The sequence below is a fragment of the Protopterus annectens genome, chromosome 1.part1, assembly GCF_019279795.1.
Source record: "Protopterus annectens isolate FY-2018-M chromosome 1.part1, PAN1.0, whole genome shotgun sequence".
In the NCBI taxonomy this organism is placed as follows: domain Eukaryota; kingdom Metazoa; phylum Chordata; order Ceratodontiformes; family Protopteridae; genus Protopterus; species Protopterus annectens.
Window position 1 is genome coordinate 1,859,056,995 of NC_056726.1, and position 12,363 is coordinate 1,859,069,357.

General features: G+C 38.0%; 1 protein-coding gene across 1 annotated transcript in view; it reads left to right on the forward strand.

The window, feature by feature from the left end:
• The window catches only part of LOC122816723 (potassium channel subfamily K member 16-like), a 614,095-nt gene that overhangs the window by 583,284 nt on the left and 18,448 nt on the right, over nucleotides 1–12,363 (forward strand). Inside the window, exon 4 of the mRNA XM_044089717.1 lies at nucleotides 9,714–9,882. Within this exon, the coding sequence (XP_043945652.1) occupies nucleotides 9,714–9,882 (169 nt within the window). The remainder of the gene's footprint in view (nucleotides 1–9,713; nucleotides 9,883–12,363) is intronic.

Here is a 12,363-nt window from a genome sequence, read left to right on the forward strand (position 1 = left end):
TGAATGGTCTATCTGTGCATTCAAACCATGCACCTACTGCACACAAGGCCATGACTCTAACCATTCAGCTACTGTGGATATGATGACTACAGCTATAAATTTCTATATACCTCTCAGTTACGTTTAAGCACTGCTGAGCACTACACTGCACCAAACCACTCAGCTATGCTTAAATGTGACCTTTTTCCAAGTTTATTTAAGTTGTAGGTGAGTATTATACTGGTCAGCAGCACAGTGGTTGGAACAAGAGGAACAGTCATTAGAGGCGGACTTTTCATCATACATCAGATGGCAGTATACATTGCTGTTTGTGGACCTACTTTTTTATTCCTTCCCATGGACCATAATATATCAGCATGTGTTCATAGGTGTGCATGAGACAACCCATGCCCACTTATTAGGCTGTAGATGATATATCCTTAGCCTTCACTAGTGATCAGCAACACCAGATCCAAAACCCTCCCCTGAGGGAGAACAGCTAGATTTGGGTACTCATCCATACCTCCTCAAGCTGATCCTCTGGCTATGGGAATCGGTAGATGAACACATGTCACCAGTGTAGTGACTCTTCAGAAATTGGCTAACTCACAAACCTATTATTTTTACTGGCATTGATAACCCATACAGCAGGGGTATGATTCAAACTCCAGCAATCCATCAAAATATTTGGCAAAAATGGGGCAGCATTTAAAGTTCATAACCATATTTCTGAAACAACTGGCTTATAACACTCCATAACCCAATATTCTGATCATTTATTTTATTTTATTTATTTATTTATTTAACATTTGTTGACCGGGAATGTCCGACTAGGTTCCACAGAGCCTGTTTTCAGCGGAGGCCCGGGGAGAAATGCTCCAGATGCATGTCTTTGAGTATTATACTGGTCAGCAGCACAGTGGTTGGAACAAGAGGAACAGTCATTAGAGGCGGACTTTTCATCATACATCAGATGGCAGTATACATTGCTGTTTGTGGACCTACTTTTTTATTCCTTCATAGGAGACTCCATTGTGAGACACACTGATGTCTCACTTATCAGGCTGGATAAGGGGATGGTTACAGTTAATTGCCTGTCAGCGGCCAGGACTCACCAGATCACTCAAGGACTCAGGTCACTTACCCCTAACTATTAGTATGTCTCAGTCATAATCCATGTGGGTGCTAATGACATGAGATGTACTTCCTTGGACTATATGAAGAGAGACATGATTGAACTCTCAGAATATATGTCACAGACAGGTGTGAGCCTAGCACTGAGCAGCATTCTACCATCTCCAAGAATGATGCCCCAATACCAGCAGAAAATGATTGACTTTAACAATTAGCTTAGCTACTGGTGTCATTCCAAAGTGGTCCAGTACTTATCAGTCTGGGAGGACATGGTTGACAGGCTGTGCTGCTTTGTCAGGGATGGTCTTCACCTGCCACCTCTAGACTTTTGGATATTGTTAAAACATTATCCACCTGTACAGTGCCTTTTTTTAGGCATTGCCAAACAGACAAACTTCCAATATAATAAAAGCTACTCAGGACAAGCTATAGGTGTTACTACTCAATGCTAAAAGCCTCAACAAAAACTTGCACTCTGTGGTAGCTCTCCTTTCCTTGGATAATGCTGGCATCTGTGCAGTTACTGAAATGTGGTTCAAAGCCATGGAAAGCACTCTGTCAGTGCATGACTATAACATCTTTCATACATTCAGACTACCCACTGAACATGAAGTAGCAAAAGGCGAAGGTGTGTTTCTCTACATAAAGGATAAGCACATCTCAACGCTGTTCAAACAATATGACATGTTTGAGCTACTCTTTGTCCAACTAACCATGGGAAAAATCCATTACCGTAGTCTTGCTAGCTACAGATCCTCCATTATGAACCAAGAAACCCATATGTTACACCTGAAGTTACTAGAATAACTCATCATCCATCCCAATATCATACACATGGGTGATTTTAACTACCCCTCCAATAATTAGGAGGCATACATGACTATTAACATGCAGGCCCAAAGATTTGTTGACATTGTAAATTCAAATGCCCTGAGATAGCTAGTTGCACTGACCAGGGGAACAAATATCCTAGATCCTGTACTCAAAGGTATGGGAGAGTGCTGCACACCCTCCTCAGTGTAATGTCCTCCATGCTAAAATCAGATCATAAAGAGAACTCTCTTGAAATAAAGGTAAAACTAACCCCCCTACCTAATCCCAAAAACTTTAAGAACTTCTCTAAGGCAAATTACTCCACATTAAGGGATAGCATAGCTAGTTTTCAAGGTTCCCCAAATCCAGAACAAAAAACCCGCAAAACCTTGCACAGGCGTACACAAAAGCCCTGTGTGACTATATAAACAACTGCATAGAAATGGCATTAAAAGACCAAAATAATCCCAGGTCAATCCACAAAAACAAGCCATCCTGGTGGACCCCTGGTATTAACAAGTTGTACAAGAAATGAAAGAAAATCCTGCCAGGAAGTAAGAAGGAGTGTGCACAACAGAGCAAAAATCCCTCATTAGTCTAAACAAGCAATTTAGGGAACTAGTCAAGTCTCTGAAAGCAGACTGAGGCAAAAATATCCTCCAAAGTTAATGATAACCAAAAGGCATTTTTCAATTATGTCCACAGTCTTAAGGGCAACACCCAGCAATGTGTGGAATTAGTTGTAAATGGCATCACTTATACTCAGTCAGAAGGTATAGCACCATTGTTTCTCACTGAGATAGTTCTTAAATTAATAATACATATTACTGATGGGTTAGTTAGATGATGACACCACTTGACACTACTTGCATCTAGTCCCAGGCTAAACAGATACCAACAGACATTAACAATGTCTCTGTCTCAAATCTCTCTCCTCTCTCTGAGCAGCCCTCACAGAGCAGTACAAAAGCAAAACACTTTACAAGTGTAAATAGTAATTATCTCTTTCTTTAGACAAGACAAAAAGAAACTCTGGCCTAGACATCCTTCCTTTCTCTTAACTTAAACTGACTTATGACTTTATAACACATTCTCTTACTTATCAACTTATTTTTTTTTTTTCTTAGAGTTTAACTCTGTATATCTGTATATCTACTATGGAACTATGGAACATACATTGCATAGGCACATTTCTGCTTTCTCCAGCAGTACTTTGCAGCAGCAGTGGTTAAACTGATGCAACTCACAACAGTTTCACATTTTTCTAAAATTTCTGTGGATCTATTAATACAATTATACATGATTACATATTATTTATGACACAGAATTCTAGCTATCCTGCTGCCCTCAGACTGATCAAAGCATTCACATCAAAGAAATCTAAAAATTCTTATGTCATAAAAAGTATCTAGTTTTGAAACTTATTTAAGTTCATCATTCAATCTGATCATATAAAATATTAGTTATTTTAGAATCTCATCAATCATCCTCTCTGAAGGAAGGAGTAAGGTGTAAGTAACAATAAGAAGTCAAAAGTAAGTAATCAAGAAAAGTCATATAATGTAATGCAGTTATTGGCAAAGCCCCCAGTTTTTAACCCAGAAATACCCTCCACCACTCATCTGCCAATTATCACCAAAAACAGGTTACTATTGTGCTCCCGAAACTAAAAACATGGCATCAACAGGGACTGATGATATACCAGGTTGCCTCTTAAACAGCTTAAATCAGGATTTATCAGGGCCATTAGGATCTCAATTTAGCCACAGCTTCTGGCTTTGTCCCAATAGAGTAGAGAACAGCAGCAATCATCCCTCTGTATAAAGGGGGACCATCTGCTGACTCAGGAAATTACAGACCCATAAGTTTGATTAGTCTTATATGTAAGGCCATGGAAAAAATAAACATGGACCTGATAAATAATGACATAGGAAACCTCCAAACACTGGACCTGACCCAATTTGGTTTTGTCAAGAGCAGGTCATGCTTATTGAATCTGGTGGATTTCTTGAAAAAGTCACTAAGGCCATGGATGAGGGTAAAACAGCACATACCACCTACCATTACCTGACCAAGGCAAATTCCCCACTCGGGTATTATAAATAAACCTCACAAAACTGGGAATAAATCCCTACATCAACAGATGGCTAGCTAGTTGGCTCATGGACTGGACACGTGGTTAAAGTGGGTGAATCCAGATCCAACAAAAGGCCATTTACTAGTGATGTACCACAGGGCTCAGTGGTGGGACCACTCCTGTTCGGAATATACTTTTCTGAAGTGAAGGCTAATTTGGAAGACTTCTAGATGACAACGTTTGCCGATGACTGCAAGCTGGGAGCAAACATTGAATCCCCCAAATGATGATGATATCCTTCATGAGGGTCTAGATCAGCCAAATGACTGGTGCCAGAACAATGGCCTAAAACTAAATGTGAAAAAATGCATTATCATGCCCTTTGGGAAATTAAATACCCATGAAGATTACAACATCAGTAGCATACCTCTAAGAGTAAATTCAGAGGTAAGAGATCTAGGTACACAGAGAGACAGTAGCTGAACTTTGACCACCATGTGTCCACAGTGGTCGGGAAGTCATTTTATGTGTACAACTTATAAGTAAAGGTATGGCATCCATAACAAAGGAAATTATAGTCCCGCTGTACTCAGCCCTCATTAGATCAAGAACTGAGTACAATGCACCATTTGGCATGTACTTGATTAAGCACTTACAGCAGCTGGAATGATCTCAAAGGTTCCTCACAAAGAAGATTCAGGGTGTAAACAACACAACTATGTGGATTGACTGAAAGCCCTATCCCTTTGCTCTGTCTCCTACCGACTATTAAGGGGAGACCTATGCCTAACCTCCAAGGCACTTTCAAATTCAGCTCTGATGGAACTGCTACACATCTGCAAGTCAAACAGCATGAGGGTCACCAGATCTAGGGATCTAAACTTAGTGAGTGACTCAAACTAAACATGCTGCAGAGACAGATATGTGTCTCACAGCTTGCAATTCTTTGGAACAGGCTTCTTATTCACATTAAGCACGGGCCTTCCCTGGCCCTCTTCAAATACAATTTGGATCAGTAGATGGAGAATTGCAAATTCACACCTAAGGTCGCACCTATTTTCCTTATGGACAGGGGCAGTCTGTAAGATATTCAGTGCACAGGCACAAATCCATGCTATCCTCTTTGGTCTTAGGGGCCATATATTGGGTAAAAGTGGGTTATATTGGCTAGGTTTGTAAAGGTCCTTAAGCTGTTCACCCATTAATCTCCTATGCACCTATTAACATTGTGGATGCATTGTAAATTGGATTTTTATAGTTTTGTCACCAAAACATGTGTGCATTCTTGCAATCAAAAGGTAAAATATGCAGTAGTATGCATTGCACAACATTTATTTTATTTTTTGTCATAGTAGTTAGGATATGGTTAAGATGAGCTCTGAAAAATATTCCAAAATGTCAACAGCACAAGTGGTTAAAGAGAGCAAATCAAAATATTTCTGATACACACTAGTTGGGATAAGGATGACAGTTGCTGCATTATAGGTTGATAGGTAAGTACAAGGCTACCTGCCTTTGTGAGTCATTTTAAGCCTAGACAATTTCCCTTTCAAGGGTGAGAATCAAACCCTGTACCTTGTGTTTCTGAAGTAAACTCTTGAACCATTACAGTGCCCCCCCCAACTGAATGTCAGTCCACTAGACATGGAGACAGACTGGTAGTAACTGTAGGTGTAGAGCCTTCAGCTAAGCATCACATAATTTGCTCCAGAGTATGAATTAATTTAAAATGCAGCTTTAATTAAAGAGCTAGAATTTGAGTTTGAGATGAAATTCTTGGAAGCACCTAAGGGAATGAAGCACATTTAGGTGTAAAGTGTGCAAGGGATTAAAAAAAGCATAAAGCTGCAGAGGAAGAAAGGAAGCATCAACATGAACTGGCCATAGAACAGGAGAGGGAGAAGACTTATGAAGAAAGTGCATCAGTACGAGGCCACTGAGAGGAGGGAAAACATATGGCAGCATGAAAAGGAACTCATGATGTAGTAAGGGGGAAAGTCAGCTCTACATGCCAAATCAGTACTAAATTGTTTCCTCAGTATAAAGAGGGAAATTTTATATTGGCATGTAATTGGAAGCAAATTGACCAATGACAGCAGGAGAAGATTTTAATTCCTCTGTTCTAAAGTAAAGCTATTGTGTGCTATTACTAACATGTCAGATGCCATTTGTGGAGAAAATAGCCAAACACGACCTTTTAAAATGTTTTAGTCTCTCAACTGAACTATATAGAAAAAATGTTTAGATAACACTGAAGAAAACCAGAAGATTCTGTCACTGTCATTGCCAAAATAAGCACCCACTTCCATAGGTAGGTGAAAGGGCATCAAGTTATTCCTTCTGAAATGCTGGGAGACTGTACAATAAGAGAACAAACACTCAGTACTTTGTCAAAGGATTTAATAATTTGATTGACAGATAGAAAATGTGCTTCAGCTGAAGATACTGTCATAAAGTTATACATATGTACAAACTCAAAAACAGCATTTTAGCAATGAGGCAAGCTCCCTTGCACCCTCCACACCCCTGCTAATTATATATTCCAATTCTGAGATTGCACTACAGTGGGGAAAAGGGCATATTTCCTGATCCCCACTGTACAAACAATTTCAGTACAATTTGCTGTTTAAATGAATAGGGATATGTTTGACTTTTTAAATATTTGATCATATGAAATTTGACTACTTCAAAATTCAATCTTTTAACACAGACCCATATTTTGGTTATTTAATGGCATATACATTTATAGCCCTGCCATATTTATGTAAAGAAACTACTGCTTGGTTTGCAATGTGCAAGGAGTTTGTTTTAAAAAAATATTTTTTAAGTTTTAATTTTTACTTCGATAGAGCTAATCATGTGACCTTTGGCAGATATTTTAAAACTAGAAGGAAGTGATGTATACACTTTAGATATCTGATGAAGTGATTGGTTTGAAAACATTATCACTGTTTTGTTAAATAAAGCAGTTTTAAACTTGTGCAGCATGATGAGAGTTGGTTATTTAATTAATTTAGTTGCTTTGTGTTGTATTTGTTAGGCAGTATGCTTGTTTTTGTTTTTTTTAATATTAATGATTAACATCGACGACAAATAGTTTGTTACTAGAGCAGTAGAGTTTACAGTAAGCAACAGAGACTAAACTACCATCCATTTTCAGAATAACACATAACCCGATATCACTGATACCGGCAGCTCATATACATTATTGTACACATAAACTTGAGGACCTCTTTTTTTTAAATTAACGTCTTCAACTTTATGCTCACTTCTCACAGATTTAAGAAATTACAAATATTTGTTAATACAGACTTACCCACAGAAAATTTTCTAGAAGCTGTAGTGAGATTTATGGTGCAAGAACCCTGCTTAGTATGTTTGTAAGGTGCACTTGTTGTTCTTGGAGCAACATCTGGACCTCTGCTTAGTTTAAATACTCACATTTACTATTGCATTATACTAAATTTGCTTGATGGCAGAAGGAGAAAATAAGCCTACCTAGCTTGCACTTTAAGTGCATTCAACATTTTACATCCCTCCTCTTCTGTCATCCTGTTCACTCTACTTCATCTGTTGCATTCCCTCTTGAATTCTTCCAATGGATTGCCTCTCCACCACTCATTATGGTAATCATTCCATGGTCCATAGAATTCTCCATGAAGTAATGCTTTTGAAATGGCCCCTTAGCATCTATTATATCAGTTAATTGCAAACAAAAATAAATGAAATATCTTGCTGTAATAGATATTTTAATATTTCTGTATAGTATACCAAATTGCTGCAGTGGAGACTATATCTTATTCAGAAGAAGGAATACAGAGTCTGTAATGACCAGGGAAAAATTGATCAACTTTATTCTTGCGCAGATATCAGAAGGATCATTGGGGCTTACGAGTACTGTTTGCACATGTATGGTGGACCTTATGAAGGCTTAAGACCTCATACCCTTTATTGTCTTGTGGAAGGTGTAAATGCCCTGGACCCTAGGGCATTTGCAAATGTCCTAGCTCCCAGAGTCATTGCAGTCTAACATTCACTCAATATGTTTGCAGAGTGAGAGCTGCAGCTGCATTCTCACTATGAAACTAATTACATTTCAGATGGGTATATGACATCTTCAGGGGTGTCTCCTGTCTACCATCCCCTTTGTAATCTTTCCCAACAGGATATCAAGGTGCAAATAGATTACAGAGATTATCCAACCTGGGAATGTGGATGTGGTAGGTTTCTGTATGATAGTTTCTTTTTGTTTAAAATAACTATGATTTCTGACATATACTGGAGTGGTCTGCTGTGTGAAAATTACCCCCTTCAGGTAACAGGCTGATATTCCTCTCAAGATACCTTCTAGAAATAAACAGATTGATCTGTGCTGGTGAGAGGGACACAGTCCCTGAAGTGAAGGTGTTTTAAGTGTTTTGGATCTTTATTATGCCTGAATGTAGAAGTGCTTGAAAGACTGTGGAGTAGGTGGGTACTGTGGAAGCAGTACTACAGAAATTGTGTGGGATTGCAATGATGAAGTGAGAGGTAATTCAGAGGATGAGGATCTTAGTTTACTGGTCAGAATATTCCTCATTCTCAAATATCCTCATATATTGTCCTGAGCTTTGGACAGTGATGAAAAGGATGAAACTGCACATGCAGCAGTGTAAATGAAGTTCCTTCACAAGTATGTAGAGATCTCTGTTTATGGTGTTGGGGGGGGGGCTTAGAATTTCAGAGTGGCTGAGAGGACTCAGGTATGGTGGTCTCCATACTAGTGAGAATGCCTCCTGGTAGCCTTCTGTGGAAGGTATGCCAGACATGGCCTACTGTTAGGAAGTCAAGGGGCAGACCTACAATATACTATGGTTATAAAATCTGTAATCTTGCCAAAAAATTATTTATTTATTTACATTTGTTTACTGGGAAATTCCAACTGGGCACAGGTCCTTTTTCAGTGGAGGGCCTGGGAGAAAAGCTCCACAGAACAATAAATGAGCAGCAGAGTACATGAAGAACAATTGAATATGCATGCAATAGCAAATAATACATACTGCAGCAAACATTAACTATACATACAATATGAAACATAATGAACAGATATGCCAATATCTAGCTAGAGGCTAGGAATAATTGTAGGATGTATATACCGATAGTACTAAGCTCAAACAGATACTGTTCTAAACTCACATACCTAAATCTCATGTACAAATATTGCAGAAATATCTGGAGATCCCACAACATCAGCTAAGGACTACTGTTGCTGCCATGACCATCAAACCAAGACAAAAACTTTAGCAAATGGCTGACTGACAGGTTGGGTATACTGGATGATCTTGTCTTGCATCCTGCATATTATTTTGCAACTTTACTCACCTATCTTAAAATGGTACACTTTCACTTCAGTCACACCTATGCATATACTGTGTTGAATATCGACATTACAGTTCTATAGTTTTTATTTTAGAACATTGTTTATGCTGGAAGGTTTCTGTAAGTACTTCGAATGCATCTTTATTTGCTCCAGTGCTACATGCTTTCAGGTATTAATTCATTTCTCAGGGTTTGTTTGTGTATTGTACACTTGTTTATTTTTTACTTATGTAGACTTTTTATATTAAATAGAGTAGACTGATTAACATTTGCATAATTCTCTAGATAAAACTATGTATTCATAAATTAATTTAGTTATTAAAACAATTTACAATTTTTGTGTTTTCTACAGCAGCAAGTGGGGATTCTGACAATGATTTTCTTCATGGTTGTTGGGACATTTATCTTCCTTGTATTTCCTCCTGTCATCTTAAGTTATGTTGAAGGCTGGAGCTATGGAGAAGCATTTTATTATGCCTTTATCACCCTGAGTACAATTGGATTTGGGGATTATGTAATAGGTAAGCATAAACACTGATTAATCTGCTATGTGACGTTTAGCATAAATGAAAACTATTTCAGTTTTGTAATAGATGGGAGAGAAATACACCTGATAAGCTATAAAGAGTACTTACACATTGGCTTATCTTTTTAATCATCTCAGTAGTTTATATTTTGTTTTGTCAAATGCCTTTTTTATTTGAGTTTTTCAAACTGTTGAAATTGCAATATAAATAAAGGTAATATGTATAAGCCATAATGAACTATAACATCTGGTTTGCTGTCCACTGGTAATATGGTAACTATCTGGAAGTACTTGTAGTTTGTCATGAGAGAGCAATCCAAAATGTTTCTCTTTAGTATTATTCCAACACGCTTTCTTCTTAGAAGCCAGAGAAAAACAATAAACGAAACATTCAAGCACTCATTTTTTTTCACTTTCTGAGTTATATTTGTATTGTAACATTGGAAACATTTCAGAATGCTTCAGTTTTAACATAATAAAGTTGGCAGAATCTTGCTTTAAAAGTCTTAGCAATTGAATAATACATCGTACTTTGGTTGTTCTTTCATTAGGAAGTGCTTTAGTACTAGATATTGTTAATGGTATCACAGTGTTATATTATTTCTTCGTCTTTCTATGCCCATGGTTTTCTGGTCTTATAACTCTGAAGTTAGAACACATAGAAAAATATTTTCTAATTAACTCCATTACAGGTATAATCTGGGATAACTGCGGTGGTGGTGCTGCGGTAGCTTGTCGCCTCACAGTAAGACGTTGTCCTGTTTGATTCTCAGCTAGAGTATCTTCTGTGTGGAGACATGCGTGAATGGGCATACCTTCATTGAAGGTTGTGCATCAGAGCTGGCAACTCAGCACGTAAAAATCTACTGCCAATCATTAGCAGACCGGAGTTCCGCTGTGGTGACTCCTAACCGGGAAAAGCTGAAAGACACAACAACAGGTATAATCTAGGATGTGAAATTAATTTCTGGTGAAATCCAAAATCAAGGCCTGGGGCATCACATGATTACATCTGTGATGCCTGTGCACTGGCCCAGTAATCAAGGAGCCTCAAGCCATACCACTAACATCAGTGAGGGACATGCACATTAGGGCGATGAACAGTACACACACAGTAAAGTACAATTTCCCTTAAGAGCACATAGGAGATCACAGTTAGTCTGGGGCTGGTTTTTCCCACTCTCTCCAGATCCCCAATAAGACTTCCCACTGGCACAGCTATAGGGTTCAAATCTCAGTCGGGTGGTCAAGCCAAAATCTCTAGTACCCTCTCTGTCCAACCAGTGCTTTGTGTCCCTGTCAAGTAGCTGACATGCACACACACTTTGAGGTTTGATTTATATACAAACACACAGACACTCCTGGGGAAGTCTGGCACAGGTTGTACAGCTATGCTCATTTCTGCTCAGACTATAAGGTAGTACCAACTACTACCAACCACTACTTATCAACTACTATAAAGGCCCTTACCAAAGGGTGTCCAGTTCTACTGTGCAATGTTACTGTTATCCAAATAGTAAGTGTGACCAAGGCTAAGGCTATTCAAGACTGGCCTATACAGTGTCACCAAATACATACAAGTACTCTAAGAGGTTAAATATCTCTTAAACAAAACCAGCCACATTTAAAAGGTTCAAATATATTTAATAATAAATAATAGAAACACAAGACAATACTTATTAACTCAACACAATGACAATATAATTCACAATTCAAAGGAAATACTTTAAAATAACATAGCAGGACAGTCTAACTTAAAAACAGAAAACATCTAACTGGAAAATTAATTATCAAGGTCTGTGATAGATCCGAAGTCTTCTTAAGACACTAAGGTCTTGCTGGCTGGATTCTACTGAAATAAAAGTCTAGTTATAAGTGCTGCCCACAGAAACTTGCAGAATATACACTGATGCAGCACCAAACTCTGTCACTTATACACTGATGCAGTAATTAATAAGTAACTTTTTATAACAAACCACATGTACTACTGTTGCAGCTTTAGTTGTACTGTACCACTTCACTTCTCGATCAGCATAGAAGATAACTTTCCTGTACAAAATATTTCTCCTAACAATTTCATTTGTTATAGTCTCTTTACAGTGGTTTTACATCCTGTTTTTCTCCTTGGTATTCTATTTTAGTCTTTGTATGAAAACATCTGTTTGCTGGTGTTTACAGAAACATATGTTCTCATCCTGTAGAGAAATAATGCTGGTATTGTCTTTATCCATTCAAACTTTCTCGCTTAACCGTGTCATATGATAGAAACACGTACAGATTGTTTTCCTGTTGTCCATTCTTACTGACAATGTGAAATGCATACATCTTGTTTTTTACATTTTTGTTAAGTCTGTAAGAGGTCAGCTTTCTTGCTGACAATGTAGAATAGGAAAACATGTCCATTAAGCAAATTCCTTATTTTTCAAGCCACATCATTTAGTATGGATGCTAATCACATATTACTAAACTCTATTTC